General features: G+C 42.5%; 2 protein-coding genes across 2 annotated transcripts; both read right to left on the bottom strand.

Annotated features, from left to right (window-relative positions):
• Positions 1 to 1963: 1963 nt before the first annotated feature.
• Positions 1964 to 15983, bottom strand: LOC118428511 (mucin-like protein). Its single transcript, XM_035838599.1, has 30 exons — positions 15853 to 15983; positions 15266 to 15388; positions 14864 to 15007; positions 14327 to 14458; positions 13702 to 13875; positions 13187 to 13314; positions 12871 to 12970; positions 12279 to 12475; positions 11860 to 12031; positions 11223 to 11376; positions 11032 to 11123; positions 10727 to 10862; positions 10144 to 10339; positions 9679 to 9836; positions 9105 to 9356; positions 8615 to 8911; positions 8141 to 8288; positions 7712 to 7959; positions 7140 to 7244; positions 6875 to 7015; positions 6637 to 6759; positions 6299 to 6424; positions 5959 to 6081; positions 5555 to 5683; positions 5219 to 5356; positions 4833 to 4945; positions 4471 to 4684; positions 3897 to 4043; positions 3093 to 3220; positions 1964 to 2314 (listed from the first exon to the last, which is right to left on the bottom strand). Exons 1-30 carry the CDS (start codon positions 15916 to 15918, stop codon positions 2252 to 2254), a joined length of 4467 nt encoding a protein of 1488 aa, XP_035694492.1. The 5' UTR covers positions 15919 to 15983; the 3' UTR covers positions 1964 to 2251.
• Positions 15984 to 16519: 536 nt separating this feature from the next.
• On the bottom strand, positions 16520 to 20587 carry LOC118428510 (mucin-5AC-like). Its single transcript, XM_035838598.1, has 3 exons — positions 18072 to 20587; positions 17168 to 17290; positions 16520 to 16698 (listed from the first exon to the last, which is right to left on the bottom strand). The coding sequence occupies exons 1-3, from the start codon at positions 20368 to 20370 to the stop codon at positions 16520 to 16522; spliced, it is 2601 nt and encodes an 866-aa protein (XP_035694491.1). The 5' UTR covers positions 20371 to 20587.
• Between the last annotated feature and the right edge of the window lie 525 nt (positions 20588 to 21112).

Genomic DNA, 21112 nt, shown 5'->3' with positions numbered 1-21112 from the left:
GACCAAACGGCCAGGTCAATTTGGATGACGTCACTTGGTCACGTGATTACAGTAGGAAAGCTGTGCATGACAACTGGTTATCATGGCTTAAAATAAACTTTAGTTCCTACTAATACAAAAAATCCATGATAGCACTTGTCCCTCTCGGTGGTACCAAAAACCCCTCTGGCCCATGGACTAAATATTCGGACTGAAAAATGAGATACACACATGTTCATTTCTCACCAATGAAGTCGTTTTTTTGTGATGTACTTCATGATGGCATACATGCACATGTACCTGGTGGGTTGTTGAATGAAAAAAAAACACACAACTCAACTCTGTTTCAGCTCCGCCAGATTATAATTCAATTCTAATGTTGTACTGCAATGACCGTACACGCCAAGTAAAATCACCGTGATAGCTGATGTTCAGTTTACAGATAAACAAGATAGCACTTCGACTAAGAGGAAATACATGTACAAATTCAAACAATAGCGTGATTATACGAACACAAAAACAAACGACTGAGCATCATTGCACAAGACCTTGACTTTGCCAAGAATTATCAAAACACAGCCGGCAAGGCAAAGCAACCATTGACGGGTATAAACTATACTGCAGGATTTGAATACGTTTAAAAAAATCTCATATAACGTTACTCTTACAAATGAATGTTTTGTGTAGTTCTATTATAGTTCTAATATTCCCTGAAATCGTCCACCCTTCACTGTTACATGTGGTGTGCCTGTCATTCGCCAACAGTTACCAACAGGCGCCGACCAATGAGGTATACTCTTTAGATACAACAGTGTACACACACAAACACACACCGTACTGCAGCATCTTTTCTTAGCAGCTTTAAAATATATAAAAACTAGAGTTCGGGACCTCATACCTCCATGAAATATTTATTGCTTTTTTGTGGATGGTATGTATGTTTATAGTCGGTTGTATTTGAGAGTAATGGTTATATAACATAAATGTTATGGGAAAGTAGTGGTGTATTTATTTAATGACACAGAGGATGTCCATCTGATTAGTAATTATCAAAATGTGACACTTAATTGTGTAATGTGCGTTTAAGAGGTCGACGGCATTTGGTAGCGTGGTGTTCCTTAAGCTTGATGTTTGCCATTTAAAATGTCTAAGGTTGTCAGCATTATTGAGGTTCGACTATGTGCCTCAGAGCTGTGTGGTGGGAGGAAGTTGGGAAACTCAGAAAGAAGAAGGGATGTGGCCAACTTTAGTCAGATGGTGATTTGATTTTCCACCAATATGTCATAAGATCAGCTGTTCACACGGTACAAAAACGAGATGCACACTTTCCTCTGACAGCCTTACACCAGCTGTAAGATGAATACTTGGCGCCAACCCTGTCTGCTAAAAAACAAGTACCATTGGCTACGAAAGAGACAACTAACAACTGTCCCTTATCGTAACAAAATCATAACATCTGTATCACCCATAAAACTTCTGACACCCAACCCAGATGAGAGGACCTAATGGCATTTTAATCACCATGTCACTCAAATCAGCAGTACAGTATGTGAGACATCCATACCTGTTAAGCATTATCGTTAAATGTACCTCAACTTCTTACAATTATACTTACGCTTCACATCTCCATGATATCCTGAGCAGACATAAATAAAACTAATTATCATATTTAAAAAACTCGGGGTTCCCCAAACAGCTGTCACCTCACCATCTGCTTGGAGCTAAGCCCATTAACAAACACATAAAGCACGATGCCTGTACCAATATATCTCAAATATAGGGGTGATTTCTGATATTATTACATCGATTATAACGACAGATACGGCTCCCAAAATCTCATCGATTCGAGCTTTCATCACACCCCACCAACACAACAAGTATGAAACCAATCCATCCAGCCGTTCTTGAGTAATCATCTACACAGACAGAGACACATAACAGAAAATATAACCTCCATTCCATGACATTTCATGGAGGTAACAAACATTCGTCTAGCTTTTCAAAAATACATTTTGTTTGATTTTGTGCGTGCGATGCAGCCTTGGGTATATAACCCAAGTCACTGTGTTGAAACATACTCTTTACACATAACCTGAAGCTCGAATTGTGTATGTAATATTCTACATTGTGCTCATCTTTTTTTACATCGTTCGTGCTTGTAAAATAACATGCTACTTTCTTAATCCATCTAAGGCGAGCAGAGCACGTCTTTAAGAAGTTGAACGTCCTTAAGAAATGACATTCCCCGGATAAAGACACCCCGGGGAACTGCTCACTCGGCGTCATTTCCTGTGTTTATCTCTCCTTCCGATGGAGATGGCTCCACTGCTGATCTCTGCAAAAGAAAGCAAACACGCTATCAAACGTCCAATCTTTTTCGTGCGAACAAACATGTGGTTTTCTTGTATTTGGTGATGACTGTTTTAGAATGTGTTTCTCTTTAACAGACTAGTGATATCACTTTAACATAAAATTCGCCAAGGTATACAGACCAAAGGTATACTGATCAAAGTAAATACGTTCACATGTTTCAGTAGTTTATTCCACTCAACATAAAAAGAAATTTTTTCTTTCTCGTATATGTGTAACAGTGGGGGTTCAAATAGCGCTAACTGACCATGCCAAACGCCTGTCAGACTTTTGACTCAATCAGTTAGGCTGCTAGTGTTGTAACCCTGAGGACCCGTGTCAGTATATTTGTATGTATTGTTTATTTCTGTTCTACTTGCCCCTCTTGCGTTTCATATAACATGACAGCTTATCCCAAGGGATCAAAATCCCTGAAAATCCTATCCACGGATACACCTGCCGTGACACCTGCCGATAAAATCTCCACTAAGTGAACACAGGTAGTTTCGTAAGTTTTAATACGGCCACGGGAAGTTGACTCCAAAGGACAATATCCGTGCGCTTCAATTTCAACGGCTCTCCTCCTAACCAAGTTTCGTTCCTTGATCAAAGTGATATATATATATATGATTTCCAATAGATTAGCAACGGTGTGTTCTCCAGTTGTGACAAATTGCGTTTGGGCCTAGTTTAAAGACGATGAAAGGTTGATGTTGGCACTTTCTTTCAGTTAAAGAATGTAAGACAGAGGAGACTGAACTCACCTTTTTGATCTTGATCAGGAGGAGCAGACACAGAGTCGGGATGCTGACGGTGCACATCACCCCGAAGGTGATGAGGATGGCTGAGGTAGCCGCCCTCCTGTCCGGGGACGTTGACGGGGTCGGGGTGGCTGCAAAGGCAGGCAGGGAGGACGAGAATTACACATTCCAATATGTGTATAGATCTACACTTAACTTATTTTCTTCCTCTTTTTAATATTTCGTTTTCATGTACCATTTTGTTGTAACCGCCACTACCGGCCATCATCATCATCATCACAGGTGGGTTGCCAGGACCAGTTCCACTCTCTCTTTCCAGACAACTCTGTCCCCCATAGCATTCTTTCTACCGGCCATGCTATAGTAAAACATCTATCCCTGAGGGCTATGTCCCAAGAGGGGCTTTGCGCATTACTCTATGGATGTAGACGAAGATTTTATGTGAAATAACAATGGCTGCTTGTTAGATAACGTGGGAGCTTAATTGACGCATGCAAGAAAACGCACATCGACCTTCATACATTCAAAATCCTACTGACTAGCCTCTGAGCTTCAGAAGTACAGTGTAAGGGATCTAGCCATATGATTATGATCATTATCCTATTCTTTACATACATCAGAACACTTCATCGACTCGTACATATCCCTTTCAGCTTGCTTTGTTGATCTTAAAGCAGATGTTGGGAGGATGAGAGATGCGATGTTGTTAACTAAGATGATGCTTAGTTACTTGTGGATTTTAAACAAATTTATGCACGTTACAGATGTCACGAGTTAAGTTATATGTTAAGTGGGATGTTCCATTACCTTGACAGGTAGATCCCGAGATGCTGCCCCCCTCCGACACGTCTGAGTAGCCATCAGTACAGGTGCAGATGTACCCCCCATCCGTGTTGGTACAGTCCGCATTGACGTCACAAAGGTTTGTGACGTCACTGGCACATTCATCTATGTCTACAGATATAAGTAATCATTATAAGTGTTTGGGTGGGGGCCTACTATTTTGTTCGCTTGTATAACACAATTGGTAAACCACATATTTTGTAAGATACCAGCCCTGTTCTTGTACAGACAGACTGGGTAAGAGATTGACTGATGTTCACCACCGCCTAACGACAGACGTGGTGGGTTCTTTAACATGCTAAATGAATTGCTCACCTAAAACACAAAGACTTGGTTATTTAGCACATTTGTTTAGCCCCGAAAGGTATTTTAGAAAAACGTGATAGTTGGAAACTTGTTTTCGAACGGTTATTTCAATAATTGCATATATATGAGGGGAATTAATGTCATAGAAGGGTGCTATCACATTTTTATCTTGTAGACACAAACTTAGACTCTTCACAATGTTACAGGAACAGAAGAATTATATGATTCTTACCTGTAACTGTGACGCTACTTGCGTCCACTGCCAGCTCACCCCCACCCGATGACCCGATGGCTTCCCTGAGTGCGTGCTCAGACGATGATGCATTGTGGGTGGTGTTTGACGCCAGGTTTAAGGTGAAGATGACCACGACGCTCCCGTTACTGAACCCGTCCACGGTTACGCCCAGGAAACTGTTGTCCATTACTGACTTATACAGCATTTCTAACTGTATTTTGAGACAAAAGCGAATGTCAGTCAGGCAACAATAAACTCAACACAAGAATATGGAAACTTGGCTTGGAAATGATTCCCTATGCTGGGGCCATTTCTACATACCCAGTCATTATGACTTCAAAAGAACTAGAAGTACTTACGGTTCTTTGTGCTTTCGTCTTCATTATTTTGTATTCAGTGGATGCTGGGTCTCTCAGTTCAGCAGTGAACACTTGGTTTGTAACCCGTATTTCAGCCGCATATGTCTTGGATTCTGCAACCAACGAGACAAACGAACAAAGTAAACATTTTTACCGCATGTGATTTACTAGTCAGTAACATGAATGCATCAGCGTATCATTTTAATCTAAATATCACCTGTATATGTCTATGTATCAGGATCTCTCTATATATGATATTTTCAAAACGTTGGACATTGCGAGAGATTTTGTTCAAGCACTAGAGAAAAGCAAGTGATACAAAACGAAGCGGTAGAATGAACAACACACAATATTAAAACGACGAAAGACGAGATACTGTTACTAACCGGTGCATGTTGTAGACCCATTAAAGCCTTCAGTTGCATAAAACCCGCTTGCACATGCGCAGATGTAGCTTCCAGGGACGTTCCTACACAAGACGTTAGGTCCTTGACAATTGACAGCATTTTGGCATTCGTCGATATCTGTGAGCAAATATTTCTTGCCGTTAGAACTGTAATATTTTGGTATTTGTTTTGGAGTTATACGTATTGACACAGCTGTATATACAATCGATGGCCATGTATTTATTGAGTAGATAGACAAAGAGCCTATTCAACCTGTGGCGCACGTTGACCTAGTGCAAGAGTTGGTAAAAGAGAGATAATAAGAATTTGACTCACCCTCACATAACGTTCCGTTTGAACTTAGACTGTAGCCATCTGCACAACTGCATGTTTCATTCCCAGAGACCACGGCACAGAAGGCTACTCCACTGGGAGAGCAGGTTGTGTTGAGGCACGGTTCGGAAGCTGCATGGAAGGCATTATGAGATGGTCATTCATCAGTCAAAACACCCGAAAAGGTGTTTTCAGGACGCATAAGCACCATCCTCAGTGGTTAAGGCTTGCTTACCACGGGAAAAAAAGGAGAGCCATTGGTAACTAAGGAGGATGCTACCCAAGATTAGATTAGAAATGACACATAAGGATGAAAGAAACGTCTCATTTTCAACTTGTTCCTGATACTAAATGTAGAAAGTATAATACATAATTACATGGTAGTCTAAAAGAGCTCGTGCCCCTACCTTGGCAAGTCTTGCCGTCTGAGCCCAGAGAGAAGTCAACCGGACAGCTGCAGTTATAGGCACCCACGGTGTTCGTACAGACATGGGAACAGCCGTCAATATCCAGGGCACACTCGTCCGTATCTGTGAGCAAGAAGCAATTATCAACTGTTGGACATACGAGAAATGTTAAAAGGTGGCGATGAACCAAAACTGAGAAAAAGATGATTGTAATCCGTTCCAACAATTGTAATAAACGTTTTCACACTTCTTTTCTGACATCTAAATACATGTACTAGTATCTCTATTACATTATAATTTTTGTTCATATTTTGATGTAGTTTCAAAGATTGAAACTCACCGATACAGGACTGCATGTTTTCGTCAAGAGTATAGCCACTTGTGCATGCGCAATAGAAGCTCCCAGCAGTGTTGACACATAGGTTACTGCAATCACCACCAGATGAGGCAGTGCATTCATCGACATCTAGATAAAGGAAATAAAGAAAATAAGTTTTGGATTGATGATGGTCTTCTTTCAAAATGAACATAAAAAGAAAGAAAGTAATATGACAAAGGTTACACATACAAGTACACATAATCATTTTTCAAAACTTAAGACTGCAACAGATCTCTGTTGTAAATTTCATGCAATAAAAGATGACAGTTAATGGAGAAGTATTACTAGAAATGACGTACCTGTACAAGATCGCCCATCCCCTGTGAAACCTTCTGAGCATGCGCAAGTAAATCCTCCCGCTGTGTTGTTGCAGTGCGCATGTTCATGGCAGTCATGACTCGCACTAGTGCACTCGTCGATGTCTGCAAAATCAAAACAAAAGGAACAAAACTCTTATAGTCTTTTGTAGTATAGTGCGCAGTATGCAGTTAACTATTAAGTTTCTCTTGCAAAGATACGTATTGGCTTGTATCTCACCTTGGCATGTTCGTACGTCATTGGTCATCTCATACCCAGGGTGACACTCACACCTGTATCCCGGAGCCGTGTTGTGGCAGACCGCGTTCACGCATGCGTGTACGTTCGGATCGTCATTTGGTAGGGTACATTCATCGAGATCTGCAGGGGATAAAACGTGGATATCAGATGGAAATAACTTTGATTGTTGCCAGACGTTCGTAAATTGCTCATATCATAACGAGTTTTTCCAAATACAATTGACGTAAATATGTTTGCCCCTCACCTGAACAAGACTCTCCGTCTCCCACCATACCTGTCGGGCAGGTACCACAGGTGTACTCGTTCTCACCTGCCTCAAGGGGTGCCTGTGAATCTGTGCAATTCACACCTATAGTAAAGGAGAATTTTGTTTTTAGGTATGAAAATAACAGAGCCCACTTTGTCTGGAATTAGTACCGTAGATGACTCTTCTGGTCGATTGCTATTGGTTCCGTACGTTACGGTGCGTCTGTTTTTGCTGGATACTTGAATACACTATCAATAGATTTGCATGACGTGAATGGGAAGATGACCGCATAGGTCAGACGTAGCGAAGTGGCAGGAAGCACAGTTCAGATTTGTTAGAACTAGTTATTGATAAGACAGTCCACGGACAAGGCTACTTATACAGGAGGTATTGTTTTTGGTCTATCTATTTCTTTTGATTTTGCAGTTATATGCTTTCCATATGCTATTTTTTCTTACTTCTGAAGCGCTTTTTCCTTTTGTAACAAGAGTGTTCAGTAGAGACTCGGGAGCTATAATACGGCTGGATACCAGGCTATGTTCATTAATTGCACGTCTTTTTTTGTTCACCTGGGTAACAGGGAGCGATGGAGCAACCGTCAAAGTCAGTTTCGCAGAACGTTCCGGTGTACCCAAGGGGACAGGCGCACGTGGCTACTGCAAACCCTGCAACCTGCTGTGACGTCACGTCCCAGTCACACGCTCCGCCATGTTGGCAGTTGCACACGGTGACGTCAGGCGTTGCCATGGAGGTCGCGCCCATGTCGTCTTGCGCAAGGAACCGGATCGTGACGTTTTCTGTGTCTTCAGGGGTCCATCTTTGAAAGGAAAGATTTTAAAAGTGTTACAACTAGGAACAATGCAGAAGAATATCACTTACTTGTCTAAATAAGCAAGAAAGAGTATATACGTGAATCGCAAATAAAGAAACTTCCATCGAACTAAAAAGGAATAATATTGAAAACAAATCATTAGGAAATTGTGTCAGAATGCCCTTACCTGTATGTGTTGTTTGCGTCTAGTTCACCAGGGCCAATGAGCGAGACAGAAACCTGACCGTCATCCTCTACCGCAACGTGTAAGGAGAATTCCTGACCAACCACAGCTCTGATTTCTGACGTCACGTTAAATCTTGGAGGAGTGTTGCCTACAGAACATTAAGCGACAAAAATGAACACAACATCGTAAACGTTAATTTTTATGAGCTTCCAAACACATGAATACGTGTTTCAATCCTGAAATTCCATCGAAGTATGACCTTGTTTTAACATCTTGGACGATCCAACCCAGGCTAAATGCTGTGACATACTTGTTATTGTCATTGTTATTGTTTTTGTGCTTTAAGTTTTATTTTTAGAGGTGATGTTTGATATTAGCAATCTGCTAGAGTGCATCACCTCTGTGTCTTGTGTATTCTTTTGTTGCTTAATAAAAAATATGCGGTCTTAATAACGTTAAGTCAAGAGATCCCACCTAGGACGTTATTTGATATCTCTGCGCTCTTCATCCCCTGTTCGGCGGCTACCCCGATCTCCTCGTTCCCCGTCAGCGCGATGTCAAACAGACACTCCTTCCTGTCCTCCCCGCCGCACACCTGCACCGCCCGCTGTCTCTCCGTGGCGTTCTCAAACATGGCGTCAAGGTCAAAGAACAAGGGCGTGAAGCTGTCATTGCCGTAGGTTCCTGCCGATTGGCCGTCAGGATAGAAGTGGAAGAGGGTGAGATTGGTGACCGCCTCCATCCTCAGGTTTGCTACACTCTTCAGTGACCCTAGGTGAAGAAAATAAACACACGTTTAAGTCCACTGGCATTGAGATTGTTTTAATACCAGAGGTAACAACCGATGAGAAAAAGGTATGATTCTCTGGTACTGCTCAAGTGGATAGAATTAGCCGTTGGAACACAAAGCTAACATAATTGCAGCTGATAGGTGGCGTTGCTGATCAACTCAAAATCGACTTACATGACTCCCCAAAGACGTACAGTTCTTCCTCACTAGGGTGAGTATCATTAGAAAATCCGACGGCTGTGCCGTTTGGCCAGTGAAATTCATCCGTCGTGTTGTCGTTGAAGTTTCCCATCATTCCCTGCAGGTTTCCCATGAGGTCAGAGGGCATAATGGCGGTGTAGATCAACATCTGCTGTCCAGACTTTACTTCAATTGATACTCCGATGTCGAATATCACTTTAACGGATGTGACGTTGCCTGCCGTATCTAGAAAAATACGGAAGGTATGTTAACAGCACTAATGTTCGTATGACCACAAATTTTCATACACTAATGTTAAACGTTCGTATGAACATTAGTGGTGAAATATCAATTAATCTCCAAGCAGATCCTATGGTAGCATAAGATACATCTATGATCTAGCATCAAAAGCTGGCACCGGAGGTAGCCATACACACTCCAAGGCTGGCCTCACTCCTTTGCCAGCTTTTGATACAATGTACTATCTTATGATACCGCAGGATCTGCTTGGAAATTAGTGACGTATGAAAGTTTATAGAACTAAAACAATCTGTATTTCAAAACCAACCCGTGGTCATCAACAACCGTCCGTCGTCGAAGGTGTCCTGACCGTCTTGATATTGGCTGTAAGTGATGTTGACGTCATCAACCATGATGTTTAGTGCGTCTCTCGTTTTGTCCAGGTAAACCTGTATGCTGTTGGCCGCTGAACGTGCAGCGATGGCACTGTGTAGTGAAAGGGATTGTGTGAAATATATATGCACATAGGGCAACGTACAGTGACTTTTATTGTCCTCAGGTATTGTTGATGATAAGCTAATGACATTTTTGCCGGAGGATATGATTGCCTCAACACGGGTTTGTTCGGGTTTTTTGCCTCGATTTTGACTTCCTGGTAACTTCCTAGTACACTGTATCTACTTTTGCGTACATGCTTTAGAGAAAACTTTGACTCGTTAGTTGAAGTTTGCAATCAACACAAAGGAATCTGAATGGTGCACTGAAATTCGAAGATCAAAGAAAAAGAAATCACCTAAAGACGGTTGCTCTCGGAGTTTTTCCTGGTTCTACCTCCACTAGCTTTGTTCTACCCTGCAAAGAAAACGTCGCTGCACTCTGGGATGAAGCGCTGGAGGGCGCTGTGCGACAGAGAAGGTACTCTCCGAGGCCATTGAAAGAATATCTGACTCGGTCGAGGGTGAGAATATGTGGATCGCCGGCTGCAGCCGCTGCAGGAAACAATATGTTGGGTCAAAACTCTGTTGAGGGCGGAAATGGACAATCATTGACTTAGAATTTCAAATCCATAGTCATCACACAAGCATGAAGGATTCATGAAGTAGAATATGGTTTTTGAACAGTCTAAGTGGGCCGGGATGTATACATGTATAATACTGGCTACAGGACGTTGGGTAGTTGTAAAAAGACAACACATATTACTTGTGCCACAAGCTAGTTCTTTCGTTGGAAGTGGTTGCAACTGGTTCTATCAGTATCAGCAGCAGATCTTTTTGGAGGTTGTCAAATTCATGCATCAGAAAACGCATTACAAGACAGAACCAGCTACACACACATAAACCACAAAGAGGTATATGCACAAAACAATGAATCCTTACATGTCCGCGGTGGAACGTATCCTTCAGTTGATCCCATTGGTCGTTTCTCAAAGTACATGTCACAGTATTTGCTGCCGTAGTCCAGACAGCAGAATTCTCGTGCTTGGGCGTCATTGGCCCTATAGGCGGCTGATCCCTTTAACAACAACAACAACAAAAAACAACAACAACGTTTTGTTAATAATTAATACCTTTACGGTATTGTAAAACTTTTCAGATTATTAGGCTTTGCCTAGATATTCTAATCATTTTAACCCTCGTATCTTGACATGGCAGATAGATATTTGTATTCGTCGCTTACTTACCCTTTGATACCTTTCGAACGTTCCGGACAGCTCTCGGTTGTTTCTGATGAAAGCTCCCTCTGGCATTTGATAGCAGCACTGCATGTTCGCACCTGTATTGTGAGTGTTACCAATTAGATGTAAATGAAAGAAAGAAAGATGGTAGAATTGGGAAGTTCATTCAACTTTGTGAAACTCGTACTTGTACGTACCCGATGATGATGAAGGTCGGTTTAGATCAAAGCAAAGTCGATCACTGGAACTGACGTCAGAGGCAGTCCTCCATCGTGCGTCCAACTGAGCATGCGCAGCGGTGATTGGACATGGAGGAAGCGCGCCAAACCTATCAATGACGTCAGCTTGTATCTAGGGATGTAAACAGATCATTTGTGAACAAAGTGATTCGCTCCAATATTTAGACTAAGTATCGGACGAAAAAGTGTGAATTTCTAAAAAGATTCGGTGTGAAACAACAACGCGGCAAACAAGAGGCTTGGATTCTCTCGTCGTGGCATCTTTCTTTCTGTTCTTCTAAGTCTTCTTATCATGTCATCTTTCTTCAGGGACAGCATTTTTTTTTTCACACACGAAAACGTTACATGACTGCAGTTGTATTCGGTGCCATATCATACAAGATATATATATATATATAGAGAGAGAGACAGTTTAGATGACTGCAGTCGCTCTGTCTATATGGGCTGCATTTTATGAATCTTTTCATTTTCTTACAGTTATACAATATGACTCTTGTTCCAACACAAAGGAAACACACGCCGTGAATGTTATCTTTACCGAACATTTCTTGTTAGTTACAGATTATGCCCAACACAGAAGGCATATACAACCTACCTGGTACCAGTCCATACACTGTTTCCGAGGGTTGACGTATGTGACGTCATTGTCGTCTATTCTGTAGACCCAGCGGCCCGGCCGGGTGGAGTTAACTCCAGACTTCCTGTCCAGACAGTACACGTTCGGCTGGGAGCAGTTCTTCTGGCCGTTTTCCATGGTCGATTTTTGTCTGCAATGCGAATGTAACATGGGGTGCAAATAAGACTTAAGGGGTCAGTGTTAAAAAAAATAACTTTCAGATGATCCCAAAGTATTGCATTTTTGTAAGCAGCTATATCATCTTTGTCATCATACTCTTACTGTTTTTTACCACAAAAAATGTAAAGGTGACTCATTGTCATGTCACGTTTTTCTTCCTTTACTTCCAATATAAAACAAGGCCAACTACCCAAAAAATCGCAACTTTCTTATCTTACCGTGAATTCTCGTCTTCAACAACGGTCAATTGTCCGGTTGTCCCCCGGATGATGTACCCTACGAATGCCGGCCATTTTCCGTCCACCAGGTTGTCCCGGGTTATCTGGGGGTCCCACTGCATCCTGCGGTCGTCGTACAGGTACGCAGCGTAGGTGTTCTTGTGGTCGGTCATGAGAACCGCCTGGAAGGTGTTGGTCTGTGGCAGGGAAAATGGCGGAATAAGGTGTGTGACAAATGACCAATAATCAGGTAAGGTCTCGTCTGATGGGGGGTAACCATTATGTAGATGTAAATATAGATGTAAACGTAGATGTAGATGTAGGTATGTCTTTGCAGCACTATCACAGATTTTGGTCTGAAATAATCATATCCCTCTGTTGAATATCAAATGTCATATTCTAACATTACCTGTATAATGTTTGTCTTTTATGTCCTGTCATTCTTAGTACCTTTCGTATTCTCTGTTTTGACAGTTTGGCAACGAGTCGATGACGAACATGTGGCGCCAACAACAACAACAACTACAACAACAACAACAACAACAACAACAACAACAACAACTACAACAACAAACAACAACTCAGAACTCACCGGCATGCCATCCCTGACAGAATCGCCTGCCATCGCCATGTTCTTCCACGTGACCACCAGAGCGTACGTCATCGTCCTCGTACTTATGCCGAGCTCCGAACTTTCATAGAAGAGAAACGACTTAATTTTTTTTCATGCAATGAACGAATTCAAGCAGTTTAAATGTGCAATTCAAATTTGCAAATATCGTTCATGTACGATCGTGCTCTTTAACATATATATATTAAAGATACCTGACAAATGTTGACACACACTTTGGATATTTCAGCCAGTATGTGTTTTTAAGGATGAAAGCGTAGTCGTAGAGAATAACTACCTGACAAGAATAGTCAGTCCACGAAGTATGATATTTTCATGTCGCCCTCTGCTGGCTGGTCCTCGCAAAAAACTACTTCCTCGCGTAAGTGTTTGGTCTCTGTCCTGTTGGTACACTTCGTATCGGACCTACATGGTGGTATGACATGTAAAAGGCAAACAAATTATAGTCGCTTGGCATATTCACGTAGATCACTCATCAACGAGTAATATCATTTTTGTGCTTGTTTTTTTTAAAATTTTTATTCAAAACGGTACGATGACATAGTGGTGGCGCACTCAAGTTAGCAAACTTATGTTAGCGCCATCACTATACATATAAAAGACATAACGTAAACAAAATAGGTATAAATACAATACCGTTACAGAATATGGAGACAACTTAAATCAGGAGAACATAGATAATGTGTATGGCTGAAATAATATATGACATAAAATTCATTGGGCTTGTTTAGTTTTATCTCATGAGAGCAGGTGACATTTATCTCAATAGATGTATTTGTTTCTTCTAATTACCTCGGATGGATACGTCTCTCCCATGATGACGTCACTCCAGAAAGGTGCGATAACTCCACAGACTGTTTCTCCGAACGCGCGCGGGTCTGTAGTGGGGTGTCGGTAGGAAGGTCTCCCGGCGCTACGCTGAGATGCTTTCAGCGTCGTTATCACGATTACCCCATTCTCCAGGATCTAGAGAATGGGACAGAGCAGTTTAAGGCTAGAATCTAGGTAACCGTAAGAGGCGAAACTATTCATTCGGTCTTTATTCAAATATGGGGGTCAGTTGACATCTTCCTCTATCATTATCATCATCATCAACAACAACTGTGTTCTGCCTCTACAGTCTTTGAAGAGTCCTGTAGCTGCAAATCTCTATGGCAAGTGTGAAATATGAGAAAGCTATGCATTATTCGCTGCATTAAATCTATTGATTTCATCTATACATCAGTGCGGTTGTTTTAAAGAGAGATAATTAACACTGTTTCCCAGGATGTATTCGTAAACGTTAATGCAAAAAGCTTCTCGATGATATTCTTATGCCCACAATTTCGGCAGTTTGTTTGCCTTAGCTCTAAGATCGACATCACTATTTGAATGAATAATTTTCATTGTCATGTGGAATGTTTAGAAGTGAACCTACGTAGACAGAGTTGCATAATCGTCCGCCAGGCATCGGCAAACCCTCCGGTATTTCGATGAGTGGAGACATCCCCTCCCTTGTAGCGTTACCGAACAGCAGGTGTCCGTTCGGACCATCCGGGTACAGGCGAACCTCTAACAAAGGGAGGAAAAGAAGTAAAACTAACTGCACATTCCATCACGTTTTAAGACCGTGTCTGTTCCACGTAAACCTGCTGCCAGTAGTTGAAATGTGTTCATTTATTAATCAGTCATTGGCTATGGTTGAACTACAGTGATGGACCGTATATACGTGGTACAGCCCATGTCCTTGCCTGCTTTCTACCGTATTGCACGGAATGTCTTGATCATCTGTTTCCGGAAGGAGTCAACCACAGAGGAGGAGGTTGAGGTGGGTTATATTACAGCATCAGAAGGACGTGATTGTATCTGGTTGGATATAAAACACCATGCAATTGCAAGAGGAAATTACCTCGGTACGGCAGCCCTTTTCTATGGTGGTCATGACTAATGGTAGGGAAAGTTTGGACACAATTACCTCTGCACTGGCCCACGAATCCGGTGCCGTCTGGCACGGTGCTCTGGTAGTTTTCCTTACAGGTGCAGGTGTAGGAACCGCCTGTATTCTCACAGAAGGCGTTCTCGTCACAAGAGGCCGTCCCTGAGCTGCACTCATCCACATCTGTGGAACAAAGACGTGATAAAAATGAAACATAGTCCACATTGAAATAGTCCTGACCATAGTTAAGGCCCTATCTGGAGCAACCACCCTCAGTAAGTAGAAATGTTCCTCAGTCTCTTTTGTGGTTTTTGAGATCAAGTTGGACTGTCTAATATTTCATTTACATGCAGACTAATGCTACGAAATAAAATCAGAAAACACAAAGCATTTCAGACTGAATGATATGATACTGTTATAAGTTAATATAACGATGTATACCAGTGCAGTTGGTTCCATCTCCAATATATCCATCGAGGCAGGAACAGGAGAAACTGCCATAGGTGTTCGTGCACTGAGCCGAGCCATGGCAGTTGTGGTGTCCGGAGGAACATTCGTCAGTATCTGTAAGACAAAAAGGTCACAAATGACTAGTCACTAGTCCTTTGACTATATGAAGATAGAGAGATGTATCCGGGCTAGTCTGCTTCTTCCCATTATAGGTATCCTATGCGTATTGCGCTTTGGATTTTGATTTGATGATAAATGGAAGTCATCGTATATGAGCTCAAATCAGATGTGTTATAGTTTAAAGATCTTAACGACAAAAAAACAGTTACTCGAGCGAATGGACATGATTTTGGAAACGGTCAGACGTTTCCGACGTCAGTGAAACTGGCAAAAGACATCGGATGGTGTCTGACCGTTTCCAAGATCCAGTTGCTTGAGTAACTGCTTGTTGGCGTGTCTTATTACATTTGTACCTGGACGCCTAACCTTCATCGACGCTTAAAGATCTTTACATGGAACATGACGTTTTGTTGTGTAGTCCCATTCAACATGACTTAACAGCATTTGAAAATTCGTACCTTCGCATCTGTATCCATTATCTGCCAGGTGAAATCCAAGTAAGCAGCTGCAGACATGTGTCCCATTGGCGACCGCACACCTGGAGTGCACGGTGGGTCTGCAGGGGTTCGAGCTGGCCGCACAGGACTCCTGAGCTATGGTGCACAATGGAGATGACAGAAGTTTGGTAAAACCTCAGGATGAAGTTTTGCTGGGATCCAACAATTCTGCATTACCCCATTGACTCATTGATAAGTACTAGATTTACGTGTCTTGGGTTAAGATATTAAGATAATTGAAGAAGTCCTAAAAGACGAGGTGTTCCATACTTTTCTGTATTTCTTTTCTCCGTACAAGGTTGATTATTCTATGCTTGCTTTAACATGAATACTTCTGTCCCGTCTGATTCATGACGCTTTGCTTTGGATGTACGACTGATAGTACATGAATGTATACCAGAATGTCAAACAAGATCTCAGTATAGAATAAAGTAGAATAAAGTTTTAAAAAAGAAGTTTGTAAATCCACTGATATAATATTTCGTCCTGATTCAACGTTATGCTGCAAGATGTTCGAGAAGGCTGTCAAGCGTTGTTGATGCGACTCATCAATACTAAAAGTAACCGTTGAATTGTCCTTCACTGCTTGACCTATAGCCAAATGTAACGGTGTGCTAACAGGTAATTACTAAGCTTGTCTACCTTCACACGTCCTTCCGTCCGCATTCAAGATGAAATACTCCGGGCAGGCGCAGTGGTACGACCCCAGGGTGTTGACACAAACATCAGAACAACCATGGCGAGAAATCTCATCAGACATTGTAGCCACGTCCGGTAGAGTTGGCTGTATGGAGCACTCATCTATGTCTGAAACAGGTACAGTGTGTAGTTTAGTAGCTTATTTATACGTTGAGTGTACGACAAACTAAGTCCTTGTTGTTGCGTCATAGATCTTCCACAACCACACATGACTGCCAAGCACCTTTGACCCTTTGCTGACGTCACACTTGCTTTCCGGATGTGTGACTTAGGCTCTGGGTCATTTCAACTTACGAAGGATCAGAGCACTGATCGAAAGCTTGTTGGTAAGCGCTTTGTCCACGTATATAAGGTCTTAAAACTGTAACATAACACATGATTTTAATATCCATACATGGTATTTGATAGTCTTCAGATATAGATTTTACATATAATAACTTGTGTGCCCTCTGTCCCAGATGGTCTCGGAATCAGCAAAAATGCCTGGTATTCACGTACGTATGAACACACACTGAAATCCATGATCTTCTATCACCAAATCAGTTAAGATGAATGATGAAATATTGAGTAGTCTTACCAGTACAGTTTTGACCATCTCCCTGAAAGCCTCTCCTACAGACACAGGCGTGCCCGGATGTTGTGTTGACACACGTTGCGTTCTCGTGGCAAATGTCGATGTCTTGGATGCAGCTTTTAATGTCTGAAAGAAACAATTTTCATGTATGTTACAACGTAGAAATATATCTTGTATGCTAAGTTAGTGCCATACAAATGTTTGGAATAATTGGTAGAAATCCATGTGTAATATAGGTATACATAACATATACATAGTATCTGTGTGTCAGAAATTGAAAAGAAATATGTATCATAAGATTTGTCAAGACTAAACGTGAAATTCTCGGAACGACTTGTGAATCCTAACTACGATAGCTAGGTTAGTTTCTTGCTTAACTGTGTTTTCGTACTGAAGAAGGAACCAGCTGGTGTTTGATGAGAAGAAGAGAGGAAGAAGTTAAGTGAAAAAAAGATGCCATCTTTGAAGTTGCCACAGAAGAGAGGAAAAAACTTCTACAGAGGTGCAGGAGACGAGGCTGGCTATCCCAAGATGTTTAACGGTGACCGGTGAGAGAGGAAGTTATGCTACGGTCCCATTTGTGAAAAGGGGTCCTTCCGGGTAGTTTAGGGGCTGTTTTCTGCACTTTCAAACCCCCTGCGGCTACCGGGCTATGTTGGGGCACGCATGGGCCCCTTGGATAAAAAAAAGGCTAAAAGCAACCCGGGACCCGGTAACAAATAAACGTCATGAGCTATCCGTGAAAATATCAAGAGGTACCCCGCGGTGTCCAGCAGTCCACTGGGACAAATTTGTGGCTTTAGAGCCCGGTCGGGGCTACTTCCCTAAGGACACCGGTTCAAATAGGACCATAGTATAACACAGAAGAAGATACTGTACAGCTCAGTCCATCAGGTTGAGTGCATACCTGCTTCCTCTGTTGGATTAATCGTGGTATGCATGGTTGTGCTTTCAGGTTGGGCAGTCGTAGTAGTGAAACTATCGGTGGTAAGGAAAGCTGTAGTTGTCGTTTCCTTTAGTGCCTCTGTTACTACAGTTGGCTCCATCGTGTCAACAGACAGATGTGTCGTCAGGTGATCCATAGCAGTACCTGGAACAGAAGTCCCAATGCGATCGGTGGTTTCTTCTGTAGTGGCCATGATGTCCATCGTAGACAGGTCCATGGTTTGACCTGTCACTGATTTGTCAGTCGTTGTAGAGACGGTTGCATCACTGTCCTCTGTTGTTGCGCTGTATTCTTCAGTGACTTCTTCAGTAAACACTGTTACAGCCAACGTCCCTGGCTTCGTAGTTTCTATGACATTGCTGCTGTAAGTGGACAGCATCTGCTCCGATGTTGTGATTGCTGTAGATGAGAAATCGTTTGTGGATGATGATTGCCTTGCTGTAGATGGAGTAACCGTGATGTCCATGAGCTCTGTGGAAACCAATCCATCGGTCATATTTCCAAATTCTGTCAGTGCCGACCTCGTAGTTTCCATGGAACTAGTTCTGTAGGTGGATAGCTTCTGGTTCATCGTTGTACCTGTAGTGGGCGATAGCGTTTCTGTGGACGATATTCGCATGGTTGTGGGTTGCTCGGTAACCGTGGTGACACTGGTGCCTTCCATGAGCTCTGTTGAAACCATTTCATCGGTCATATTTCCAGCCCCTGTCACCACAGACGTGGACATTGCAACTTCACTAGGTGACGTCGTTGGACTGGCATCAGACAGTGTAGAAGCCTCTGTTGTGACCGATGGGAGAGTTGTACCTGCTATCTGCAGCGGTTGCGTGACGATTGTAACATGTGGACTTTCTGTCAGTAGATCATCAGTGCCTGTAGTGTACGATTCGGTGGTGAGGAATGGTTTGGTAGTAGCAGTATGCTCTGTCCGCGATCCCGTGGTAGTTGACAACAGTTCACTTGGGACCTCATCCTTTGTCGTTAAGGGCGTAGTTACTTCTGTTACCAGTGTATCTGTGAACATTGACTCTGTTGTCACCATGGCCATGTCTGTGACCGAGCCTTGTGTTGTAAACTCTGATGAGACAGATTCGTCTATACTCAAGACCTCAGTTGGAAGTGGCTGTGTTTCCATCTCCACAGTCGAGGCTGGACCTTCAATGCCGATAACTCCGTCCGTGACTGACAGTGTGGTAAGGACATCGGTTGACGACGCGACTTCTTCTGTCTTGAGATCTTCAGCTGGAAATGACTGCGTTCCCATAATGTCAGTTGAGGCAAAGTCTTCGGTGCTAGTAGCTTCGCTGAAGGCTGAGTGTGCAGTGCGAACTTCAGTTGACAAGGCTTGTTCTGTCGGCCAGACATCAGTTGAAACTGATTCCGTTGTCATAACCTGAGTCGAGGCAGAATCTTCGCTGCTCGTGGCTTCGCTTAGAATTGATTGCGTGATCATAACATCAGTTGAGACAGAGCCCTCAGTGCCTTCATTCGAGGCTGGCTGTGTGGTCATACTCTCAGTTGAGACAAAGCCTTCGGTGCCAGTGACCATGTTTAGACTAGACTGTGTGATCAATCCCTCAGTTGAGACAGCCTCTTCACTTTCCGTGACCTCGCTGAGAACTGATTGTGTTGTTATGGTTTCACTGCTGACTTCGTCTTCTGACTCCGTCATTGCAACTGAAGTTATCTCTGTGTAAAGTGAAGTTGGAGCCGGATATGTCTCTGTGAACTCAGTTGTGGCAGCTTTTACGGTGTTCGTGACTTCGGAGAGGATTGTCATGGGTTCACTGGCGACTTCCTCTGACTCCGTGATTGCAGTTGGAACTGACGTTACCCCTGTGGACTTGACGTCAAGTGAGGCAGACTCAGTTGGAGCCAGCTCTGTTTCTGCCGCCTCAGTTGAGACTGCTTCTTCCGTTGTTTCTGAGGAGTAGGTTAGTGGTGCCGTGGCTGTCGAGACGATTCCTATCTCAGTCGGATCACTTTCGGCGATTGCCTCCTCTGTTAAGGCTACAACTGTAGTTTCTTGGAGCTGCAATAGAGATGTTGAGAGGTATTCTTCTGTTGACGTTTTTGTTGTCGTCACTGTTTTTTCAGTCGGATCACTTTCGGCGATTGCCTCCTCTGTTAAGGCTACAACTGTAGTTTCTTCGAGCTGCAATAGAGTTGTTGAGAGGTAGTCTTCAGTTGACGTATCTGTTGTTGTAGCTGTTTCTTCAGTTGATTCAATAGACTCCAAAATGGTTGTCGTCTGAGGCATAGCTTCCGTGCTCAACAAAGCCTCTTCATCTGTTGCCACCCTTGTTGATTGCGTAGTTTGGGTGTTTGTTTCCTCGGTCGTCCCAGGGTTTGGAGTAGAGTAGAACTCAGTAGTTGCAGATTCTTCTGAGGTTTGATCTATTCTTCTTTCGGTTGAGTTGTTTCCTGTACGTTACCGGGAAACACAATCATTTTTCACCCTTTACCAAGAAGTTACTTTTGCGCAAATGCTCCATTTTATTTCTCATATCGTATCTAATCGTCTTTCAGCTCCAAGGTGTGTCACTCCGTGCAGTTTTGTCATGTTAAGCGTTAATAGTAACCATATCTGTTTTTGGCTATGAGTAAGGCTGACTGAGCCTGTGCCATTAACACCGCCTTATGCTTTTCAGTATTATACGAATTATAAACCAATGTAGCAGATCCCATGACCTTGGTGATACCAAAGACTGAGAGCAAGACTGCTATTTCAATAATCAAGTAAATGAAGAAGTAATGGTTATGTAAAAATATGAAAACTTAATTGAATTGAATACAATGTAATTTCAAGACAATATTTCGATATGAGATTACAATTTGCATTTACTGCTTAGAGAGAATAGAGGATCATGTGGATAGACGGGAAGGAGGATGCGCTCTCAAATCGGATTATCTCCACCAACATATTTGACATATCTACGTCCGTTGTATATGGACGTTGTCGATGATAATTGTACTGAATTACGCTGCCCCAAAAGGCATAA

This window comes from Branchiostoma floridae, chromosome 13 (genome assembly GCF_000003815.2).
Source record: "Branchiostoma floridae strain S238N-H82 chromosome 13, Bfl_VNyyK, whole genome shotgun sequence".
Taxonomy (NCBI): Eukaryota; Metazoa; Chordata; class Leptocardii; order Amphioxiformes; family Branchiostomatidae; genus Branchiostoma; species Branchiostoma floridae.
The sequence above is the reverse complement of the archived record's forward strand: the minus strand, read 5'-3'. Positions and strand labels throughout refer to the sequence as shown.